The following is a 26,507-nucleotide window of genomic DNA, read 5'->3' on the forward strand; positions in this document are numbered from 1 at the left end:
GTCACTTGTCAGCTTCATGCCCATAAAATTGGAAAAAAAATTGCTTTTTTTTTTAGTATTTTTAAAAAATTTTACTGTAACAGTGTATATAAAAAATTTTTACTATAAAATTTTTGAGATATTTGATATATTGTATGAATAAGATTTTTTTGAATTATTTTTATTTATGTATTACTGTAGTATTGTATTTAAAAATTTTATTTTTAAAAAAATGGTCAATCCAAACTTATTTTATTCATGTTAATTCAATTGGTATAAAGGAACATTTTTTTTTTAAATAGGTTGCGTCTATTAGTTTTAATATCACCATAAGCACTTAGTTGGTGAGTAACTTATAAATATCCACTTGTCCTAACTATGATAATAATCAAAGTCGAAATCCACTTGTCCACTCAAATTTGTTTTCAAAAAATAAAAAATACCACTATATGGCAGATTTTTTGCTTTTTGGAAAAAGAAAGAAAAGAAAAAGAATTCTTGCACTTTGGGTTGTTGGGAAAGAAAATTGATGTTACAGCAGTTACAAGAAATATATGAGTATTAAAGTTAAGTAGTGTAATAACCCACTTGATTAAAAGATATGCTTATGTAAGATTCTTGACTCTTTTTTCCACACAAAACAGACCATTGCAATTGACATGAATGTTTCCAGTCTGTTTCAAACCACTCCAGCCAATGCCGTGTTTCTCTTTTTCTACAAAGGGGAGTAGAAACTTGGATGCATTATGCCAGAAATCACTGTAGCTACTTATAGTTAATCTCCATTGCAGTTTCAGCATAATTATTGAAGAAAACTCGTGCCATACTTGTTTTCTCTTGAACTTTCTTTTCCTTTTGCAATTTCTGCACAAAATTTTGTTTCCAGATCTGCATATTGATTGGCTATTGTCAGTTGAAGATATTTATCTTTTGAAGCATCTTGCCTGTGGGATTGTGTTTCTTCATCCCATTTCTCAAGATTTGGCAAATGCCCAGAAGGGTTCAGTGAAGGTAACTTAGATGCTTTTGCTTAATTTTTGTTTCTGTTCTTGAAGATGTTGAGAAAGATAGAAACTTGTTATCTTTACTGAGATGTATTTGGATGTCAAGTCATTACTGTGATTCAAGATTTGAGCTTTTTATCTGTTCTTGCTCCTTTTCTTGACTAGCTGTTAGTGGTTTTTTCTGCATCCTTTTTGAAGGGATAAAGGGTGAACACAGAAAGAGAAGAACAGGTAAATTAGGAAGGCGAAGGAAGAAATATTGGTGAAGCATCAGGGTCCAAGGCATGGGATTCTTTGGCCTATTTGTTATAGGGATGATATGTGTACTTGTTAGAATAGGAGATGCTCAGATGAATGCATTTTTAGTTAATTGTGGATCGAATTCCAGTATTAATGTGAATGGCAGAAAATGGATTGGTGACTCATCTCCAGGGAACAATATCACCATGAGTGCACCTGGTATTGAAGCATCCACTGCCATGGTCAGTGGAGATACAGTTTATGCATCACTATACAAAACTGCTAGAATTTTTACCGACAGATTAAATTACACGTTGCAAGGAGCACAGGGCAGCTATTTTCTTCGGCTCCATTTCTATCCATTTGCATTTGAAAATTTCAATGCAAATCAATCTTACTTTTCTGTGGAGGCCAATGGTTTAAAGTTGGTTTCTGAGTTCAATGTCCCTGGTGAGATTGGAGACAAGAATAGCAATTTGCAGGCTTCTAAAGGCAATTCTAGTTTTACTTCCTTGGTGAAGGAGTATTTCTTCAATGTGGAAAGCAATGGTATTGCAATTGACTTTATTCCAAGCAAAGGTTCTTTTGGTTTTGTGAATGCAATAGAAGTTATTCCAGTTGCAGATAAGCTCTTTCTTGACTCTGTAAAGAAAGTGGGTGGAAATGGTGCTAATAGTTCTCTTAATTTGAGCAAAAGGGGGATTGAAACTATGTATAGGTTGAATGTAGGGGGATCAACAATCAATCCTGATCAGGATTCGGAGCTCTGGAGATTATGGGAGCTGGATTCTGGCTACATGATCAATGTAGATGCAGGGTCAGAAATCAGAAACAAATCCTACATAGTCTATGCTTTACCTAATGACACCTATTTTGCTCCCATTCCCGTATATGAATCGGCTAGAACTATGTCCAATAATGATGTCTTGGAGAAAAGGTTTAATATGTCATGGAAATTGGAAGTGGATCCTGATTTTGATTACCTTGTCCGATTACATTTCTGTGAGCTGGTATATAATATATCAAATCAAAGAAATTTCAGAATCTATATAAACAATAAAACTGCAGCCGACAATTTTGACATCTTCACCCGAGCTGGTGGAATGAACAAGGCATACCATGAGGATTACTTTGATGTGATGCCTTCCCAATCGAACAACCTGTGGATACAGCTTGGTCCTGATGCAAGCGCTGCTGCTGCTGGAACTGATGCTCTCTTGAATGGTTTAGAAGTTTTCAAGTTGAGTCGGGATGGTAATCTAGCTTTTGTACAGAGCTATCAGAAGTCAGAAGAGAAGAAGTCTTCAAGATCTTTGATACTGTGGGTGGCAATTGGTGCTGGCATTGCTTCTATTGTCATTCTTGCAGCTATCGTAGTGCTTATTTTCTGGTTATGTAGAAAGCCAAGCACTCAACAGGGTGATACGAAAAAGACCTCTCCCGGATGGCGACCTATATTCCTTCTTGACAGCACTACTAATGCAAAGGGATCACTACGAGGTCAAAATCCCAGTGGATTTGCAGCCAGTAGATCCGGAAGGCGTTTCACCCTTGCAGAGATTAGAGCAGCCACAAACAATTTTGACGAAAGTTTAGTGATTGGTGTTGGAGGATTTGGCAAGGTGTTCAAAGGAGAACTTGAAGATTGCACACTGGCTGCGATTAAGCGAGCTAATCCACAGTCTCAACAAGGTCTCACAGAATTTGAAACAGAGATTGAGATGCTATCCAAACTGAGGCACAGGCATCTGGTTGCAATGATAGGATTCTGTGAAGAACAAAATGAAATGATCTTGGTATATGAGTTTATGGCTAATGGTACACTTAGGAGCCATGTCTTTGGGACTGACCTTCCATCATTGACATGGAAGCAACGAATAGAAGTGTGCATTGGTGCTGCCAGGGGCCTGCATTACCTTCATACAGGATCAGAACGGGGAATTATCCACAGGGATGTCAAGACTACAAATATATTGTTGGATGAGAACTTTGTAGCAAAGATGGCTGATTTTGGGCTGTCCAAAACTGGTCCATCATTGGAGCACACACATGTGAGCACTGCAGTCAAAGGGAGCTTTGGATATCTAGACCCTGAATACTTCAGAAGGCAGCAGTTGACTGAGAAATCTGATGTCTACTCATTTGGGGTGGTATTGTTTGAAGTCATATGTGCACGAGCTGTTATCAACCCAACGTTGCCAAAAGATCAGATCAATCTTGCAGAATGGGCAATGAAATGGCAACGCCAGAAATCACTTGAAACCATTATTGACCCACGACTCAATGAGAAATATTCTCCAGAATCTTTAACTCGATTTGGAGAGATCGCTGAAAAGTGTCTTGCAGAAGAAGGGAAAAGCAGGCCAACCATGGGGGAAGTTTTATGGCACCTGGAGTATGTCTTACAAATTCAGGAAGCTTGGCTGAGTACAATTGCAGCAGAAATGTCCTTCACTGGTAGTCAACCTCTGGAGCTTCCTGATGATAATGATACTACAGAACTGGATAAGGAAGGTGGTTTGGATAAACCATGTAAAAACGGTGAATCTGCAGCAGTGACAGCTGATCAACCTGATCAGTTAGTTGTTGGAGGATCTGAAGAGTTTCCGCAGATTTCAAGTCTGCAAGGGAGGTGATGATCTAAAAAGGCATGACTGTCATGTAGTACTTACTTTACGCTCTTATAGGCCTCAATTCTTTTAATTTCTTTCGGCATCGGTAATCCTTGTTCTGTATCTGCATTTCCAGAAGAGAGTCTAAAATAGAGCGGGAAAGTTTAGTTTTCAAGCTTATTCTAGTTAAATATCGAGTCTCCAAGGCTCTTTTCATTCTTTTATTCTTGTGTGTGATTTCCATTTGGAAATGAAGTGCTCAATTAATATGATGATATGCAGTTTCACTTTTCTTGACTTCTACATTCATCTAGTTTTACATCAGCTTTGATCTTTACCATATGAAACCATTATGGTGAACCACACACTTGGACAAAAAGAGGAAATTTCACAAGGCATAAGGAATATAAAGGGTAATTCTCAAAGAAGCTTTCATCCACCATAATGGAGGAGATTTTTCAATATGGACTCTTCCTGCCATTTTCTTTGTAGGTATGATGAAATGAACCTCAGAAGCCAACATCAATTCTTCCTTAGTCCTCATGTGGACCATATAAATTCAAGGCAGCTGCTTAAGAGCCAGAAAATCACATGGATTCTGGCATTAAAGAATTTTACATTCTATGTTACAAACTATCTTCTTGTGAATGTTAGAAAGAGATATGAACGAGAAAGAATGTAAATGGGAAAGATGGGATTAGAATTCAGCATATTTTGTCTAAAATCTCATCCAGTAGGTAGTGAGAATTTGAATGTGATTTCATCCTTTGTTTATAACCCTTATAATCACAATGCGATTGCATCTATATTTATAACCTTTAGAAACACAAACGTCTGTAATATTCTTGAATTCTTGTAATGAAAACTCAACAAATTGGAACTTGAATCATGTGTTTGTGGAAATCTAGAAATTTTAGCTTAATAATCATGTCTTTATTTAATTAAAGTACGAAAGAGATGAGATTTAAGAAGTGAGCAATGAGATTAAAAATTTGAATTCAAAACGTGTAATTCTTGAAGTCTCAACCTTTAATAATTATGCCTTACTCATGTATGCATTAATAAAATGTCCAAAGGAGTTTTTGAGTATAAATTCTTCTTAATTCATTTAGCAGTAACGAATTTTAGTTAGCTCATCCTCGTTATTGTTGCATAATGCTATCATCAAGAGGTGAAAACACTAAATTCTTTTTTTTTTTTCCCATGAAAAGATATGTCCTTCATGGCAATTGTATATTTTTAGTATCGTTACTTATTGTGCCTTACAAGTTCTTCTCTTGAGTGTCAGATTCAATGATCTTATTCTGTTGTTGCCGACAGTTGGAGATGGAAAGGATATGCAAAGGCACGGGAGAGTTTTAGAAAAGAGTAAATCTTATATAAACTGACAGTATATACATTAAGACACATATGCAAAATTTAGGTTTCAAATTCAATTTTGGATTATGTGTCATGCATCCAATGGTGAAAGTGTATACACTGTCAGTATATAGAAGATTAATCCTTTAGAAAATTAGTAAAAAAAAAAATTGCTTATTGTGGTATGATGATAGGGACAAATTTTACAAGGATTTTTCTAACAGATGTCGATTGGACACTAGTTAACGTATCCAAAATTTACATAACCTGTAATGTACATACACACACAAATAATTATTATCACCCTTATATTTATATACTTATCTATTTAATCTCACCTATCCTTTCTTATATTTATTTACTTTTCCTAATTAATTGTTCATCTCCAGAAATATGACATTTGAAGTATATTTTAACAAGTATTCAATAGACATCCGTCCCAAAGACGCTTCTTATAATGCCGACTTTTAAGAGGGTTACCATCATTTAGGTACTCTCCTAGAGCAGCTAAAGCTGCATTTCACAGTGAAATTTTCACTCCACCAACGAACTTTTGCCAAGTTATTTTCCTTACATCTAAATTTAGAAAATCTCCTGTACAATAAAGTCAACATAGTAGTGAATCATATTATCCACCACTATTAAATTAGCATGATGATATTCACATTTCAATAATTGCTAACAACGCTCTATCCTTTAATTGTTTTTTCAAAAGAACAAGAAGTAAATTGAGTGTCACCAGTTAAAGAAACTGAATTGTCAACTAACCCATTTGAAAAACTAGTAAGAAATTCGTCTAATTTACACAAATTTTTGGGAATGTCAATACCTTAACCCTGTAATTAAGACAAGTTTAACGTCTTAATTGAAAAGTAAGTTTACTCTTTTTTCTATTTTCTTCTAGAGCAAAATAAACTTGACGGATTCAGAGAATCAAAATGGATAATGCCAAATACCAAGAAGAAAAGAAAAAGAGGCCATAATAGAAAATGCGAAAATGTATTTTTGTTTATATGAATGAAACAAAATATTTGTATTCTTTTTTTTTAAAATAAACATAAAACATGTTTGGCTCGTAACGCCATTTTAAAAACACAATAATAGGGGTAATTTTAGAAACCTCCCATGAGGTTTCTAACAATTTTACTAGCCTTCTCTGAGATTTATAAAATTACACTTGCCTCCCCTGACAAAATTATGGGCCTAGTTATTTACATCACATGAGGGAAATAACTCATATATCCTAAGACATTATGTCATATTCGAAACTAATATCTAATGATTGAGTAATTAGAGCACTAATTAACGGAAATAACTGTTGAAAATTTCTTTAATGATGAACGATGACTTGCAATTACAAAATAATGTCAATTGATGTATCAAATGACACTATTTTATGATTGATAAAACCTGACAATGACTGTAAATTAGTTGTACATAACGTGAGAAGAAGAGCTTTAGTAGAAGAAAAAACACAGGGTAAAAGAAAGTTGTTCATGAGGAAATTTTCTTTAAAACTTTTAAAATTGTCATAGTTTTAAAGTAATTTCGTGGATGTAAAGGATAAAGGAGGGAAAAGAAAGGCAAAATTCATGTAGACACCAAATTTTTGTCAATTTTTGATATTTTCTTAAATTTTTGTCAATTAAGGGGGTCATTTATTGTTGTCTATTTTCTTGATTTTTTTCTTTAGATTTCTTGTAGATACCAAATTTTTGTCAATTTTTGATATTTTCTTGAATTTTTGTCTATTTATGGGGTCATTTATTTGTATGGATTTGAATGTCTATTTTTCTTGTTTTGGAAGATTTTTTTTGTCTAAAAAAAAAGAAAAAGAAGAAAATTTTTAACAAACTTTTGTTATACTCATACACCCTAATCATTTCTCTTTCATTAAATACACTATTAGCCCAATTTACCACTCAATCTTCCTTTTTTCGTTTCTTATGAATGTAAAGAATTTCACAAATAAACCTAATCCCAAGGGTTGACCTCAAAAGCCGGCAATTTTTGAGGTCCCTGGGGACTTATCTACCCAACCCCCCAACCCCCAAGAAACAATGTGGGATAGAAATCCCACAGGAAAACCTGTAGGACGGCTTTTACTAAGAGATAAAGACCTCCCACCAACTCCAGAAACCCTGCAATCTTCCATTCCTCTTTCTTTTTCTGTTTTGATACAAAATCCATCATTACAAATCGGATCACGTAACCACTCCACCAATTATTTTTTTCTCCCTCTCGGTCTCTCTCTTTTTCTCTCAAGACACGCTACACTTGCTAGTTGCTGCCACTCCAACAAAAGTCACCAACACAACTCTTCTCACTCGGTCCCTCTCTTCTTTTCCCCTCAAAATTCATACATCACTCAAAAACTCCCTCATACTCTCGGCTCTCTCTCAATCTCACAATTCACACAAAGAGAAAAGTAAAGAGAAGGTGAAGGAAGTGGAGAATATCACCGGCAGTCCGAACCATCATCACTACCATCTATTGGTTTGCCTTTTTCTACTACAAAAACAAGGTGATGTCTTTGTCTCATTGTCATGGCGGAACATTTTTTTAAAAATTTTTTAATCTATGCTCTTCATTTTTTTTCTTTCTTTCTTTCTTTTCTTTCTTTTTTCCTTCTTTTTTGCTTGTGGTTGTAAATGGAAGGTTTCACATGAGTTTCTTCTCATTGTTATAGTGATGTGTTGGTGAAAATGTGGGGTCTAAGTCTGCCTAAGTTCCATGGATGGTGTAGGCCAAAATCATGCATGTTAAGTGTTTGGAAAAATGTCTAAGTGAAAACCGAATTAAAAGAGTAAATTTGGTGTATATATTTTGCTAAAATAGATGGTTATAGCTAGTACAAGGTCTGGAAAATGTTTGGTTATTCAAAATTTTGAAATTTTTGAGCCTAAAAAGCAATGAAATATTTTTTTTTTCATTTAGGGCTGTTTTGCTTTAATTTATCATATTGTTGTTGTTTTTTTGTTGATTAAAGGTCATAGTTGTATTGTAGAAATCACAGGTAGTGTTTTGGTATAAATTTTATGATTTTTGGTGAAGATTTGAGCGATTTTAAAAAGCATAAAACTCGGCTGTAATTTGCTCTTTTGACCTCTTTTCATTCGTTTTTTGTAAAAACTAAGGCTGAAAACTGATTCCATGCAAAAAATCGAGTGGGGAGGTGTATTTTGGTGAATTTTTTGACAGGAGAAGTGGCCGCGGGTGTCCGCCATGGTATATATATATATATATATGTGCAAATAAAACTTTTCAAGAATTTGTGCTACCTTTTTAGTGTGAACATATATATATATATATATATATATATATATATGTATGTATGTATGTGCATAAAAGCTGTAAGAGTAAGGAAGCAATGCAAAAGGTGAAAAAAATGTGATACCATTTTCGTTGATGAGGCCTCTGATTTTGTACTTCAGCTTCCATCCAACTGCAATTCAGTTTTATCAAAGTATGCCTTAGCTTTTGACTTTTTTTATTCAGTCTAAAATTGGTTTATCAAATATCACAATTAGTCGTCTTGTTTTGTGTAGATAGTCAAGTGCATGTGAGTTTGTGATGATGAGTGAGTATGGCTGCAAGTAGGTTTTGGCAAAGAGTGTTTGAATAGAGTTCATGATGACAGTTGGGTATGGATGCCAGTAGTTTTTAGCGAAGAGGGTCTGAACAAAAATGGATGATAAAGTTGTTTCTGGTGATGGTATGAAAAGGCGTCTGCCGCTATGGATGCTGGGTGATCACGCATTAAATAAATCTGAAACTGCAAGTTCGAACAGTAGGGATGATGATGATGACAAAGGAAGCAGGGCAGACGAGGAAAGAGTGACGAAGTGTCGTAGAAGGCCGAAGTGGAAGTCATGTGAGATAGGGAATGATAATGATGGTTTAGAGTTGGAAGAAAAGTCCACAGGTGTGCTTAGAAGATGTCGAGTAAGAAAGCAGACTAGAAGAGAGACGATCAGTCACGATGTTGACATGGACAGTGAAGTTGCAATCAACCAGAAAAAGCGTAAAGGGAGAGCTAAGAAAAGTCTTGAGGTTGACAGTAATACTGATGATTTGGAAGGTTGTGTGGAGAACAGAGAAGATGAAGATCTGACAATGGAAGACCTAATGAGCATTGCAAAAGAGGTTATTCAGTCTCATTTTTCCTCACTATTAGTTGATAATTTTGAGACAGGTCTGGTTTTTAGAAAGATCATGCATTCAGTTCTTCTAACCTTGGTTAAGATGCTGGCTTCTAATGTATATGGCAGACAACCTTGGTCCAACGTCAGAAATCTGCCTTCTTGCTTTACTTAAGAATGTGCTATGAATGCTTACGATTCTTTTGTAATATGAGGTGCTTAATATTGGAAAAAGTAGAATGATTTTTTTGTTCTTTCAGTTAGTAGGCTGCCTTAAAGCAAACTGAAAGATGGGGACTTATGTTGTTGTTTTTTTTTTTTTTAATCTTTGCAGTTTGTGCAAGATGATGAGGTTGCTCAACCAGTTGTGTCATTAAAACATGAACATAGGGACGAGGATGCTCATTCTCAACACATCCAGTGTGGAAGCTCCATTAGAGTCCCTCAAGGAAACACCAGATCATTTCAAGATCGAGGAACTAGTTCTTCTAGTATTGCAGTGGAGAATCTGACAGGTGAAGGTCCGACCTGTAAGCCGACTATGTCAGGAAATCCTACACAAGACATGTTGGATCTGTTTTTGGGTCCTTTGCTCAAGAAAACCCAAGAACAAGAGAAGGATGGTGTACCACTTGCAGAGGAGATAAACTTCACCCGTGAAGTTAAAAAACAGGCATATAGTGTTGTGCTTGGTGAAGAAGAACCACCCGTTGTTATGAAGAAGAAGACCAGTCTCAAGGACAAGGTAGCAATGTTTCTTGACTGACCAGGACATCACATTGTAAGAACTTCTAAGCCACTAGAGTTCCTGGAATGTCATCTTCTCTTGACCATAGTATAGCTTGTGTTCATATTGTTAGATGCTTTTCAGCCCCTCTCAAATTTTTTACTGGTTTTGAGGCTGCAATGAGTGACTTTCCGCCTTGTATAGCTTGTGGAACTAATATGCAATCCCATCGGAAACTCATGCATGAACATTGCCATGTCCATGGTGAAGGTGATGCATTCATGTCAATAGATGTATTTGTTACTGTATAATGGACGACTAACTTCTCTATTTTTTGAAGGTGACCTTATTTCAGTTTAGTTTTTCAGTTTTGTGTTTCAACTTTGGCTAGTTATGGAATATCTTGGACTGTTTCCTCCAGTTGGCAAGAGCTGTTGGTAAATCTCAGTGCCTCTTAGAAGCTGTTATCAATATAGAGGACATGCAAAGGTTTATCTAGCTTTTTGTGTGTCAAGGGATTAACAGAAATGGAGCCATTCATGGCGCCAAGTATTGGAAATTGGGTTAAGTCTCCACCGGGATGAAGGGAGGCTGTCAATGATGGAACCTACAATTGTAAATTGCACATTGTGGCGAACTCGCACTTGAAAAGCCCCAAACGCCTACATCTTGCTTGATGATAATAGGGGATATATTTTTCTTATTGTTTGTTTCTAACAACATGATCTACTTGATTTACACGATTTACAATTTAATCCATCTTCTAGATATTTTGGGATGTTTGGTACAACGGTTGCAAAACTTGATTAAGCAAAAGGGATAATTTCAGAAACCTCCTTTGAGGTTTCTAACAATTTCACTAGCCTTCCCTGAGATTTGTAAAATTACACAAATCTCCTCCGAGGTTAAGCTTTTAGTAACAAAATTAGTCCAAGTCAGACAAAATACCAGTGAAAAAGTGCTTTAAGGAGAAAGATGAAACTTTTAATATATAAAGGACAATTTTAGAAACCTCCCATGAGGTTTCTGATAGTCTGATAGTCTCACTATCCTCCCCTATCAGATTATTGGGATTCAATTGTTACATCAATCATGGTGAAATGACTTAATTACCCACACAACTTAAGAGATATTTCGCAATTATTTCACATGATTAGTTAAAATTGTTATTAACTGGTTTAACAAAAATAATGACAATTTATAAGTTTTTTTTAAAAAAATTTAATATGCCATTACAAAAGCGGAGCCAAATATAGGTGCCTTTCTATGATTGATAATTGATGTGTGTGAGTAGAAGCAATGATTCAGACTTTAGTAGTTTTGTGGAATAAGAGAAATACTTTAGGCATATATAAGGATTTAGGAGACTTGAAAAGGAAATTTACTTTCAAATTTTTCTCAAAATTTTGGTGATTGTGAAAATCTCAAGGTCAGCCTCTAAGATTTTCTACTCTTAAATTTTGGAAATTTTTATTATTTGATTGCAGATATTAAGGTAATTCTTGATGGTCATGCTTAATAGTGACCCTACAAGTGAAAAAGAATAGCTTAGATTAAACAAAATTTGAAAAAAAATGACATCATGAAGTTTGTATTATGTTCTATATGATCTACTCCATTTGATGGTTGGTATTCTTTTTTTTTTTTTTTTTTTATAGTGTTTTTTTTTGGTTGGTATTCAATTATAGTGTTTTTTCTTTACAAATACGGTGGCAGCTGACTTGAGGCTCCTCTCAACGAGGGTGGTTCCATATCTCAAACCAAGGATTCCCCACAAAGTTACTGTCCTAACCTGGCAGGCACCAATATTTCCATTTCTCAAGCTTAATGTGGATGGCTCTTCGTTGGGAAACCCGAGGCACTCAGGTGGGGGAGGAATCCTTAGAGACTACTTGGGACAGGTGATCACTGCTTTTTCTACGTATCACGGCCATAGCACTTGTCTGGAGGCAGAGGCGCAGGCTCTGCTGGAGGGCCTCAAGACATGCATTGCGCTTGGCCACACTAGAGTGGTGGTTGAGATGGACTCCAAGTCCCGTCAACGAACACACCGGCAGATCTGGAGTATAGTTTGGAACGGGCACTTTCATCTTCAGCACAGCTATAGGGAGGTGAATTCTGCAGCCAATGCCCTAGTTCGTCAGGCAAGCGTAGCCCACTCATCGGTCACTTACTGCCCTCGGAGTTTGCCAGGCCGAGTTAGAGGCTTTGTTAGCCTGGATAGGATGAATTTCCCTTACCTCAGAGTTTAATTGCTATGTACTCCTGCACTTTCTAGTGAATAAAAATGGATGTTTTAAAAAAAAAAATAGTGTTTTTTCTTTTTTTTTTATCCTAATTGTTACTTTTATTGTCATAGAAAATAGGTGTTGGTGTTGTATGAAATATAGATAAAGATTGTTGGTTGTATGCTACTAAATTGAAAAACCTTTTAATGATGACAATTTTTTTCTTGTTTGTGATTATTTAACAAATGATATTTTTTAATGTTTTTCTCTCGAATGAAAATAACAATGGTTTTTCTAATTAGAAGCTAATAGATGATGTGTTGAATGGGAATTTTGTTATACAAAATGTACATATGCATGTACTAAGCAGCGAAATATTAATAGAATTGCTACTAACCAATGTCATCAAGCGGAAATTGAATCCAATATTAGGATTAAAAGATGAACCAAACTACTTGATACTTAAATCGAGTTTAGCTTTGTAAGAGTTCGTCCGAGATTAGGTCACTAACAAGTCAAGCTAAAATTGAACAGCATTTTATATTCGATAACATTTAAACTCTAGTTCAAGTTCGATTTAGCAAATAAACAAGTCAAGTTTGAACAAAATTTCAAACCCGTTAAAATAGTCAAACAAGTTTAAACAATAGAGTGCTCGATTTGATTATACTCATTTGCACCCCTATCCAATATGTCTCTTCCCTCCTTATCTTTTTATTTTCTAATAGAATAACACGATGGAGAAAGAATTAAAGTAAGGGAGTTTCTAATCTATACCTAACCAAAAAGATTGTCCTGGAGACAGGGGTGAGCATTCGGTGCAAATGCGGCAATTCGGTGCACTGAATTCGATGAATTCGGTTATTGCACCTATAGAAATCTAAACCGTTTTCAATTTCGAATTGGGGATAACCGAATTCATTCGGTAACCGATTTCAAATTCTAAAACGGTAATGAATTCGGTTAGACCGAATTCATCTATTATTTAAAAAAAAAAAAAAAAATACCCTGAAGCAAATTAAGTTTGCAACGCTGCTTTTCCCGAATTCATCTGTAATCAATCCAGTATTCTCTCTTTAACAAATTAAGTTCATCTTTCAAGGATTAACGAATGAAATATATGTTAAGTAAACAGCAAATATAATTGTCAGCCCTTAATGGAATAAAGATGAAGGCCCCAACAAGAAAGTTAAAGGGAAAATCCCAAGCCAGAAACTTAAAGTGAAGATGCCAAGCAAGGAATATATATTTCCATTGCAAAGGAAGGCATCCAAGTTAAGAATAACTCTGCACTTTTAAGTGACCAAATATCAATGCTCTTCTCTCTTTAACCACTAGTAAGATTACCAATTTTTGGCTGCTAAAACTTCCCATCTAATCTAAACTACTACAACAGTTAGAGTTTGCAATTGGAAGCTCAGATTTCGTCGATCTTGGCCATTTTACTGCCAGAGAGGAGCACTTACCTAAGCGAGCCAGAGATGAGCAGTGATTGGTGCTTCGTCTTCGACACTCGGCAGCGATAAACCAGCACGGCAGTGATGAACTGATGAAGTGAGAAATGAGGTCGAATGAGGATTGAGATGGAGACAGCCGATAGGAGACGTAGAGTGCGGCGGACTGGCGGAGGCCGGAGAGGCAGAGAGCAGCTTCGATTTGGGATTTGGGACTTGGGACTTGGGACTAGGGAGTGTTAGTACTGTGAAAGCCGGAGGTGAAGGCACTATGCAATATTGCAATGGTTGTTGAAATTGTCAGCTGAAAATGAAATCCGACTTTTCCCAAAGGAAGTGATTTTGTAATTTTTAATTTACAAATTGGGGCTCCTAAATTATAATACATTTATTATGCTCCTCAATGATTTAAAAATTATTACTAATTTGATCCCCAAATTTATTCATAATTTAACACATTCCTTATGTTCTAATTATTTTGTGGTTTAATTGGCATTTATTTGATCACTTATACCTAAAATCCTTGGTCTATGATTTAAGAAACACATAAAAAGTGATTAATTTAAACTAGAATAAACCTTAGACTATACAATGATTGGTGATAATTTATGAATTTATAATTTACAATGATTGATAATAAGTAATATTAGTTAGTAGTTACAATGAATTTATAATTTACAATGATTAATAATAAGTAATATTAGTTACAAACTTACAAATTACAATGATTAGTGATAAGTTATATTAGTTACAAACTTATAATTTATTTCAAATCGAAATAAAACTTATTTACTTGATTTGCAACTCACATGCATTCACTTACACTGCTTAGTTGTCTTGTCTATATTTAAAGTCTTAAGATTAGTAAATAGATAATATGAATTTTAACTTATTTGATCACTTATACCTACAATCCTTAGCCTATGATTTAAGGAACACATAAAAAGTGATTAATTTAAACTAGAATAAACCTTAGATTGTACAATGATTAGTAATAATTTATGAATTTATAATTTACAATGATTAATAATAAGTAATATTAGTTACAAACTTACAAATTACAATGATCAGTGATAAGTTATGTTAGTTACAAACTTATAATTTATTTCAAATCAAAATAAAACGTATTTACTTACATATGTTATTGTGAACTTCAATACACTAATATATTGATTTGCAATTCATATGCATTCACTTACACTGCTAACTGCTTAGTTGTCTTATCTATACTTAAAACCTTAAGATTAGTGAATAGATAATGTAAATTTTTATGTTAAATATGTAATGTAAATTTAGAGCATACTAACACTTGCAAGTCACAGATTACGCATTCAAATATTCAATAATTCAAACATGAATGATGTATCAAATTACCAATATCTAAATTCTAATTACTAATTATGTTTATTGTTTAATATTTAGTATTATACATTAATGAATTAATTATTATCTAATTCTAGTCATGTTACTCATGTATAAAATAATAAGTATTATAGTTATCTTATATTGTTATGTATTACTATATATTTGCATTATTATAGTCATATAACTATTAACAAATACTAAAATAATATATTGTACATTATTATATATTATTATTATTATAAGTACATGATATAATGATAATACCATATACTAATTATTATTAATAGCATTTACCTATATAATATAATAAAGTATTAGTAGTATATACTAATACTAAATAGCATTTATCTATATATTATATAATTTTATATACCAATTTGGTATTCGAATGCAGTAATGCGGTACCCGATTTCAATTACCAAATTTGAATTCGAAATCGGTTATTACCAAATTCATAATCTCATTACCTATTTCATACCATATTAGAATTCGGTGAATTCGGTATGTACCGAATTGGTACCGAATTACCAAATACCCGATTTCAAATTACCGAATTGAATTTGAAATCGGTTATGAATTCGGTTCGAACCGAATTTGCTCACCCCTACCTGGAGATGCAATCCTATATGTTATTTATAGGTTAGGTTGGGGACCCTTACTAGCAAATATCAAAATCTTTAGGGTTTCCTTCCATCAAGGAAATGTTACCATTAATTATAATTTGAAAATAATATATCTGACTAATTAGCTAAAGTGACTGATTATTTGTTATCAATCAATAGAAAATGTCAATCAATCATCATTAATATGAGATAATAATCAATTATTGACAAAATATCAATTAATTAATTAGAATATTAATTACTTTAGAATCAATCATCATTAATATGAGATAATAATTAATTATTGACAAAATATCAATTAATTAATTAGAATATCAATTACTTTAGAATCAATCATATAAGTCATAACTGTCTCTGAAAAAGGCAAGTCTTACAAATTTAATATACTTATGGTTAATGGATAAGAAATTTTCAAATGTTATTTTCTAGCCCAAAAAAAAATTGACAATGTAATTTGCAATATGAGATTCAACCTTCCGATTTGCCTTTGTGCCTAATGAGTTGTAATGTAGAATGCCAAAAGCTTTTGTTTAAATGAATGTAGCTGAACAAGTTAGAGTTGTAGATGAGCATAGCCTTTCCTTTCCAAGTAGAAGACGACCAACACATATTGTCAATAGCACAATCTTTCCTTTCCTAACGGGTGTTTCATTTCATAATAATAGTTTGTTGAAGTCTTAAGTATATCTCTATTTATATTGAATAGGTAATTTTGATGTTCTCTTTATGATTTCAAGTTTGTGTGTTCAAAAGATGAAAGGATGCCTAAGGAAATTGAAAAATTTGGTACTTAAGAAAGAAATGAAATATTCAAGGGAAACTAAAATGTCTTTCGATAACATTATGTGAAGGTGTGTGTTTTCTAATGTCAAAGATCAATTAAATAATTCCAAACGCAAAGGTATAGGTACAATTAATCATGGACAAAAACTTTGCATCAAAAACCAAAGTAGGAAATGTATATGTTGCATTTGACATCTTACTAGCTGATCTTTTAGGTCAAATTATTTCAGCCAAGCAAGATAAAGCTCGTCTTTAGAATTTTAGCGTTCATCCCAATTTTAACCAAAATATTTTGGTAGTCCTATCATACATAAATCTAGTGATTATGTGCCTTAATATGTGTGTGTGTGTGTAGGGATAGGTAATTATCAGGAATTATCCATCTTAAATATCTTGCATGGTAATATGAAATTGAGATCGTGGGTGTGTCTGAGGATATACTCATTAAAGGCGCGTTAAACTATATGGTATGGATTGACTTGTTGGTTAGTCCCACCATTTTTGCTATACAAGTCTCTAGTCATTTTTATTCATTTATATTGCCATTTGATAATTTCTTGATGATTTACATCTTGTAATATTAGTTTCTATCTTATGGTTGGTGCATCAGTTTGAAAATGCATTTAGTAGTGATTAGTTACATGTAACCATTTTAGTTATTTATGATTTCCGACTTCTATAGCTGTGTGGCTTGCAAATTCAATTACTCACGTAATAGAATTAAAAATTTTTTAGGAGTTTTTTTTTTTTTTTTTGGCATGCTCTATCTTAAATTTGCCAAAGCAAAGGCCGTTTGCGACTGTATTTTTCATAGTGGTCAATTGCATTTGTTATGTTTAACAAATAAGAACTTTTTCTTTTTCTGTTTTGTTCACTTAGATGGTAATTTCTAACTTTTCATGCTAGAATATTATTTTCCTTCATTTTAAAATTTTAGAATTCAAGTCTGTTTACTTACACTCAATACATATGTTTAAATGAATTGTTCAAAGAGGTGAAACCTCCAATAATTTTCCATAGATAATAGATTATATTCTCAATTGCTTAATTTTTAGTTTTTCTTGCTAAAATGTTAATTTTTCCTACATTTAATAATTCAAGTCTATTTCCTACACCAAGTATGTATGCTTAAGCGAATTATCAAGATAGGTGAAATCTCCATCAACTTTGGATAAATACCAGATTGTATTTTCAATTGATTAATTTCTAGTTTTCCTTGCTAGAATGTTCCCTTGTATTTAATTTCAGGGTTATTATCACTTTACTCCGTTAAACTATATCACTACTATCAGTTTACCCCTTAATGTTATCTTTTAGTTATTTCACCCTCGTAGGTAATTCAACTCAACATGTTAAAAAATTTTGGATAAAAGTACCACTTTATTCTATAGCATTACTACATTGTTATTATCATTTTATCCCTTTAAATTATAATAATACAACCGCTTTAATCCGTAATATTATTTTCTAGACATTTTACCTCATCGTTAATCTAACAAGTATGGTAAAAAAATTTTAAATATATTTACCCTTTTTTATATATAACTAAAAATAAAAAAGTTGGAATGGTTATTCTTCCTTTTGTTTTCACTTTAAGGGATCCAAAAACATAAAAATAAAAAGATTTTCTCAAATTTCTTGTTTCACACTTATTAATACCAGAAAAAGAAAAAGATATAGGAGAAAAGGAGATATAAAATTAGATTTTATAAAAAAAGAAAATAAAGAACAGTCTAACATTATTGTATGACTTTAAGGTAGCTGGGATTAGAATTGGAATTGGGCGATAAACAGAAAAGTAAAATAATTTTAAAATAATAAAAATATTTAATTTTTTCTTATTTGTATTTTTTAAAAAAATAATTGAGCGCTCTTTCTCTCTCTCTCTCTCCCTCCCCATCTTTCTATTTTGTTTTAATATTAATAAGATTGTCAAGAAAAAAGAGATTAATACTTTAACTTTTTTCTTGATACTAAAAAGGAAAAGAGCCACTCTAAATTTTTTATTGTTTTTATTATATAAAGAGGAGAATACTTTCTTCTAAAGTTTTTAACTTGTTAAATTGGTTTAATGGTGGGATAAATTCCCTAAAACGTAACTTTAGGGAATAAATTGATAATGAGACTATAGTTTATGGGAGTAAAGTGATAATAATTATAAGGGATAAACATATCTTTTCACTTTAATTAATTAATTCCGTTAAGTTTGACAGTTAGCTTGGGAGTAAAGTGAATAAACGGTAATATTAATGGGAAAATTAATAGTGACACCAAACATTAGGGGGGTAAAGTGATAATAAACCTTAATTTCATAGTTTAGTTTGGCATGTTACTAAAGTATTGCCTCTTTTAGTATGACTTTCCTATTCTGCTTACACTGACATTCTCCTTTCAGGTTTCTATTTTGATGACTTCATGACAACCTATATTTTCCTATAACTTTGTTTGCCTGTTATTCAACTCATTTATGACTATGCATTCTATTTGTTTAAGGCAAGTTCAAGTACAGATAATATACTCCCTACATGTTTGAATTGCTTTTCAATAGATAATTAATTCATAATATCCCTATTTTGCATGTTTCTAAACCATTGCCTCTTTTAGTTTAACCATCTTATCCTATTTTGATAACTCGATGACAACTTGCATTATTTGATACATCTAATATGCTTTCACTTTATTTTTAGTTTAGTTCAAGTGGAGATAATATTTTTCACTATATGTATAAATTATCGTGTAGAAACCACCTACACTTGTTATTTGGTTTTGAATAGATTATTAACTCATAATACCCCTGAAATAGAAATAGTTTCATTTAATTACTTTGCACTCATTTCTCTCTAGATAAGTTCAATTTATTCAATAGTTTATGCAACCTCACATACATCTTCAACCTTACAGAGGCAGTGAATAAAAGACTTCAAAATATGCATTTCTATGTACAGCTTCAAAATAGAGTTTGATTGTTACAAATTTCCAACCATCTCACTGTGTTGTTATACATAATCTCAAGTGAAAGAACAACTATCCAGTCCCACTCAACTACAACACCTTCAACAGCAACACCATTAATAGTGGCAAAGTGCATCTTGACTCCAAGCTTTGAAAATAAAGTCAAACGTGTAGAGATGAATAATACATGGCTTGCAAACATATATGCATATTGAATACAGGTGGCAGTACTACTTAGATAAACTACAGGCCATGTTTTACCAAATCATGCAAATAATAGCCAATTGCCCGTCATGTACAATGCCATGCCAACGCCACATTAGTAGAACACATACATCCCAAATTCACATCAACAAGAAATAACCAAAGATCGCTTTAAACAACACATATCCATGCAAAAAATACACACAATTTATACACAAAAACATACCAACAAAATAACCAGCCTAGGCTACCAACGCATAGCGTCAGGATTGAAAAGCAAGTAGATACATAAATATAGATACCTTCTTTTTATGGAGAATCTTGGTGGGCCTTTGTGGGTTGTAAAACTATTACTAAATTGGAGTTGTACTGGTTTTTGATCCGAGACCTGATTTTACTTAGAGCCCGATTAGATAATTACTCTTGAGCCTAAGTATCATTTTAGGTTGGAGCCCAAGCATCAAAACCTAATCTAATACGAGAATTAGTTTGGGCCGAACAATTGAGGCTCCGTTTGGATTGACCTATTTTTTTTAAAAATAGCTTTTCAAATACAATGTTACAATAATATACAAACAAAAAACAACTCAAAAAACATATGATTCATACAATATATCAAAAATAATTCACAAATATACACAAAAAATTAAAAAAATAAATTCTACAACATTTCCCCTCTTCCTCCTTCCTTCCTCCCCCACCCCACCCACCCCCAGATCAAGGCCTCTAGTTGCGACCAAATCGTAACCAGAAAGTCACAACTTTTTGGTCACAATTAGAGCTGTTAAATGAGCCGAGTCGAGCTTGAGCACACTATAATCGAGCTCGACTCGAACCTCTAATTGAGCTAGCTTAAGCTCGCTCGATTAGTAATTCGAGTTTCACAAACTGTTCGAGATCGAATCGGTATACTCGGTCGAAAACTCGAGCTCAAACTCGAGCCGATCTTGTCGAGCTCAAAACTCGAGCTCGAGCTCGTTTGGGAGATGAACATTAGGGCAAGACTGAAAGAGGAAAGAAAAAATTAGGGCTAGAAAAGGAAGAATGAATTAGGTAAAAGTATCAAATACACAATGAAATGACGCTAATGACCCTACTATTCGAGCCTATCGAGCTTAAACGAGTCGAGCATAACTCGGCTCGTCTATTAAACGAGCCTAAAATTGAACTCGAGCTTGGCTCGTTTCTCTCAGTAAACGAGCCGAGTCGAGCCCTTATCGAGCTACCCGGTTCGATTAACAGCTCTAGTCACAATCTAGAGACCAAAGGCCTCGATCTTGTCGAGACCAGATCGACGGGAAGGGGAGTACCGGGGTATGGGGGAGGAAAGGAGAGGAGGAAGATAGAAGGGAAAGAGAGAGGGGGAGGGAGGAGGAAGAGGAAGGGGGTGGTGGTGGGTAGGGATAATGGCGGTGGTAGTATTAATTTTTAAAAAGTATCATAAAAATATTTTAATTTTAAAAGTTATCCCAAACTATATTCCAAAAATCCCTCCAAAAAACATATCTATAGTAAAAGCTATTCATATACATCGTTACAGTAAAATATTTTTAAAATACACCCAAAAATAGCTAATCCAAACGTAGCCTGAGTTTTGATGTGACAGCCCCACCTTCCCCTAAGGCGAACCAAAGGGGTTAGCGGACTGCCTGCCCAGCTCTCGCCAGGACTAACGGTTCAGTTTAGAGCGATCTGATACGTTCCGGAACTTACAAACGCGCGTAAACAGGTCAAAATCACAAAATAAAAAAAATGGAACCATAGTCGGCCATGAATAGTAACCGACACGTCAAAACTCAACCAAACATCAAGCAAATATTTACATGTTGAAATTAAGCATATACAATTCAAAGTGGTATACAAAAGTTATTCAAAAGTTGATACATATACGGTTTGCCAAATCAAAAGAGAAACGGACCCAAAAGTACATTTAGGGTTTCAATCAATGAGCTACACAAAAGATATGTCCATCTAGCTCAATTCGGCAACCAACTATCAAATCCAGTCCAAAAGAATTTATTTTCCTGTAAGGAAAACAAAAGGAACAGAAAGGGGTGAGTTTGCGCTCAATGAGGTACCAGACATATAGCAGTAAAATCATGGCATTTCACATTTAACAAATCAGGTACACATGCCAGAAGTAAAGTAAAGGAACCAATGATTCAAATAGGAAAGATACAGGTGGCTCTCAGGAGCCAAATTCCCATTTGCTTCACCGAAACTTGATCGAAATAACAGTTGACACTCCGTCAACGTTACAGAAGTAACCAATCCCGTAGACTCCACTTTCTTCGACTCCTTCCACTTCACATACCCCCACCGGGCCCGAAATCCAATCAGATCAGAAATGGTAATACTCGAGTATACCGGAATCAAGGGTCTCAATACCCAAAGATCCCAAAACAGACTACCGTGGTTCGTTATCTAATCGACCAGGCCCTTGCCGGCCCGACTCGAGTAACTGGCCACAGGTGTTGAGCTCAGAGGTCACAGAAAGGTCGTTGGATACCAACTTCCAAACGACATCAGAACAGATACAGATACAGATACAAATACAGATAACAGATTCAGATTCACACCAAAAATTGGCATATGAACAGACAAGAGAACGAGTGTGATAAAGTACACTCTCGTCTCAAACAGAATAAACAGATAGTACATTCGGTCATATCACAGATTGCAGATACAGACCCCAAGTTAAGCAACAAATAAGGGGAATGGTACACTCACCGGTGTCAGTACAGATACCTCAAAAGTTTTTGCCCACAAGAGAGCTTTAATCACCAAGAAACCCTAAAATAATCAAAGTAAAACAATTGAAGGTTCCACTGTCAAAAATCGAGTATACAGAATGCACATGTGAGGCTCGACTACCAGGCGTATGCCTCGCCAAATAATTACTAATGCAAGGGTGCAAAACATGATTTTTGGAAACGAAAAGGTAACATGAAGACCTAGGCTCAAACAACCCAAAAGCCCTTCATTTCTACCAAAAGGCAATTCAAACTTAAAGGAATCAAACTGCCTAGAAAATTGGACAGCATTTCCCCTAAATTTGCTTACTTTTCCAGCCGTCATGGCTTCATTATTTCCTCAAATCAGTCCCAACATCTCGTACAAAAATAATCTCATTTCCAAAAGCCGTTCACTAGGCTTAAAGTCATTCAAGTACAAAATTTAGCTAGGAAAATGACCGGAAAGGAAAGTCAAGCCCTAAAATATTCCAATAAGCACAATAAGACTCGATTACAAGTCATAAACCAATGCCAAATACTACCGAAATAGGGTTCCATAAGCATACATAAGCATTAGAGGAAACCAGAAAAATCCGGAAATGGAGTTAAGTGTTAACAAAAAAAAAATAGTTTTTGACATCATTTTGCGGTTTTGGTACCAATGGCACTACGATTATCGGATGGAGGTGAAAGATACACCGTTTCGAAGCTAAGAGATAGGGCTACAATGTTACAGAAGGTCACTCAGCCCAGTTTCGAGTGTAACCAGGTCAAAAATGCAAGATACTACACCAGAACCGCAAAAATAGATTCACAAATTGCATTTTGGTTCAAACATTATAAATTAGGCTACCTAAGTCCAAATCCAGTAATTCCAAAGCCATCCGAAAGCTAAGAAACAGGGCTACAATTCATCAGAAGGCCTCAACAACTAATTCCGAAGCATTCCCAACCAAATTAACCAATTACAGACGCAACTATCAAATTCGGGTAAAACCAGGGCAGCAAGGGTAATTCCATCTTTTCTCAAGCTACGTTACTCTGATTGACCTGAAATTTTGCAGGAATCTCTAAAATATCATTCCCTACAACTTTCATGTTTTAATCTAAGGCCAATTCGGTCTCTAACTATGAGCTACTGTGCCGGGCAGAATGTACAATCATAAAACCCTAACTTTCCAAATTTCTTTCAAAACAGAAATTGCTTGCAATTAACCACTTTTTCCACCTTCTAGCTTCCTTAAATATCATTTCCAATCATCATACATGACCACATAATCATATTCATATGCAAACAGAAAAATCCCCAATAATTACAAAACTTCACCAATTCAACCAAAAATCAAGATATAATCCATAAAAGTACATCTTATACTACCACCAAACATGAATTAAGCATCATTAGAGGGAGGAGAGGGGTCCTTCACAACTTACCTTAGCAACACAAGAGAGAGAGCAACTAGTCACTTTAGCCTTCCAAACAACTCCACAAAACACCTCACTATCACTCCCTTAAGGGTTTCTATGGAGCAAAACCAAGATTCAATAGTTGATTTGGTAGATTGGAGCAAGATTGAAGCAAACCTTGGAGAGCTTTTCCCTTTCTTTTTTCTTGAAGTGGCCGGCCAAAGAGAAGAAGAAAATGGTGAAATTTTGGTAATTTTTGTGATTTATTTGGTCAAATGGAAAAAGGTGAATAGTGGTCTTCAAGTCCAACCAACCACTAAGTGACACTTGTCACTTTATTTAATACATCCCTATCTTTTTGTTTTCTCTCACACCAATCCAAATAGCACTCTCTAATTATCTCTTAACACCCGGTAAATTAATTCCAATATCCAAAGCTTAACCTAGTTGGCCGAATTTTTCCGAACTTTTCGCCCTAGTGGGTCCCACGTCCGGTATACGCTCTTAATTTCTCAAAACCTACCCGATACTAGAAAAATCACCTAAAAACTCTATTTACTCATAAAAATTTATTTTTAAAATTTTTGAATAAAGAAAATGTGGAAAAACGTGCAATTAAAAGAAAATAAAACCTAGAAATTAAGAAAATTACGGGTCCTCACATTTGACACATTGAAAAAAAGTTTAGACAAGTTTCTTCTTCAATTGTAGCTAAAGTCAATGACTATACACTCAATTCTTCCAATCTGTTTTTGTTTTAACAGCAAATACATATGAACCTTTTGGGGTTACAATGGCTTATCAAGAAACATTTCAATTAGTTGACCTTTCTTTCAAAATACTTATCAGTGATTAACGATATTGTTTGGGTGCATATTTGCACAAGTATTTTTTCTATTTGACAATGTATAATTTTGAATTTTTAAAATATATTTATATCTTTATTTAATTCAAAATTTATAACATAATTATAAAATTAATTTTTTTATTTTTTGAAATATAAACTTACTCTAAAAGCTCCAAATTTGAGTTTATGTCAAAAATACTTTTATCTTCCAAACATTTTAAAAATTGCTCCTGAATTCTAAGAGTGATACTTACCAAACACATTAAAAGTGCTTTTTATCTTTTAAAAGCACTTTTTAACAACAAAACAACTACAATTACCATTAATTCTTGGACCAAAAGTTTGGCACATATAAGATTTTTGGGTATAAAAATTTTTTAAATAGTTCGTCCATAGTTGGCATAGCTAGTTAACCTAATTTACATCAAAATTATCCTGCAAATGCATATACCTACATTTATTGTTTCCTTTGCATTTAAATACTTTTTTTTTATTTAATCTTAGTTTTTTCAAAAAATTAAGACATAAAATCTCTCTTAATGAGTGTCTATTGCCCACCGACCGAATGAATAAACTCTTATACATTTAAAAGGAGCAAAGTCCACTGAGTCCTTCTTTCTCTAATCAATATATATATATATATATGTAGCTATTTTAATTAGGGTATTTCTCACTCCTATCTGACATACCTAATTGAAGAGAATTAACAAGTTATGGGTCATTGGGTTTTACCCATATTAAATATTATATTATATGTTTAAAAATTATCCCTAATTTTAAAATAAATTTAAAAAATAACTAATCTTATCTTAATGATATCTGTTTTCTATCAAATTATTACACATAACTATAGCCAACCTTTTTCAAATTACAATTATTAAAATCTTACATATTTCATAAATTACTTCTATTCATCACCATATTAATGCTTAGTATTCAAATTGTTTATCTTTTTCCTTAATTTTGAATTAACTTGGTGCAAAAAAATTAACTATTACACCAACAAAATTACCAATATTATTGAAAACTAAATATTTATTGATGAAAAAATAGATTGCTGGATCTTTTCTACTTGCCCCTTGAGAAGTCCTCGTGTTGCACCCCTTCCTTTTTGATTGCCTTCTCCTCCCTACTAGCATGTCCACTACTCCTCCTCCCCTCTTCCTCCACGGCTTGTTTCCCTCGCCCTTCTCTCCATCTCTCCTTCATAGAAGGTCTTTGTCCCTTTCTCGCCCGATTTCAATGATATCAAATCCACCTTGAAAGCGCAAATTCCTAAGCTGATCTATAAAGAAACCCGTGGTGTCTTGAAAATTTCCTCAGAGAATGTCATCCGTGATGCTGTGAGTAATCTTTGCAGGCCAAAAGAGACGTTAAACAGTTGATCAACTTGACAAAGAGCTGGAGGAGTATCATGCTATGCAATCTGGGGAAGCTCTGTTATGCAATGAAAATGTTAGTGAGAAATTGCAGTTGTACGAGTTTGAGAAGCGGAGTGCTTGTTAAGTATTTTGATGCATTAGGACAACTTTATTTTGGTACTAAAGGTTGGCAAGAAGTTTTGGCCATGTAACCTTTCACTGTTTTATCAGTGATTCCTATCTATTGAAGATTTATCATTGTTTAAATGAAGTAATTGCTAGTCCCTATCAGGATGGCTTGCAGTTCTCAATTGAGCCAATAGTCTTGTTCATCAGGATGCAAATTGTAATTTTGCTATCCTTGTTTTAAGAGAACCATCTTGTTATAGCTACCAAGTTGGATGAAAAGGTTTGTGCTCTTTATGCTGGCAAAGACTGGATGAGAAATCAATATACAGGGACTACTATGCTTCATGATGTTAAAA

At 33.9% G+C, this 26,507-nt stretch overlaps 2 protein-coding genes across 2 annotated transcripts; both read left to right on the forward strand.

Moving 5' to 3' along the window:
* The first annotated feature begins 557 nt into the window (after positions 1–557).
* On the forward strand, positions 558–4,132 carry LOC113710319 (probable receptor-like protein kinase At1g30570). Its single transcript, XM_027233262.2, has 2 exons — positions 558–990; positions 1,182–4,132. The coding sequence occupies exon 2, from the start codon at positions 1,268–1,270 to the stop codon at positions 3,857–3,859; it is 2,592 nt and encodes an 863-aa protein (XP_027089063.1). The 5' UTR covers positions 558–990; positions 1,182–1,267; the 3' UTR covers positions 3,860–4,132.
* A 3,256-nt stretch (positions 4,133–7,388) lies between these two features.
* Positions 7,389–10,393, forward strand: LOC113709447 (uncharacterized). The gene is made up of 3 exons (XM_027232208.2): positions 7,389–7,718; positions 8,743–9,340; positions 9,671–10,393. The coding sequence occupies exons 2-3, from the start codon at positions 8,882–8,884 to the stop codon at positions 10,100–10,102; spliced, it is 891 nt and encodes a 296-aa protein (XP_027088009.1). The 5' UTR covers positions 7,389–7,718; positions 8,743–8,881; the 3' UTR covers positions 10,103–10,393.
* The last annotated feature ends 16,114 nt before the right edge of the window (positions 10,394–26,507 follow it).

This window comes from Coffea arabica, chromosome 9e (assembly GCF_036785885.1).
Source record: "Coffea arabica cultivar ET-39 chromosome 9e, Coffea Arabica ET-39 HiFi, whole genome shotgun sequence".
In the NCBI taxonomy this organism is placed as follows: domain Eukaryota; kingdom Viridiplantae; phylum Streptophyta; class Magnoliopsida; order Gentianales; family Rubiaceae; genus Coffea; species Coffea arabica.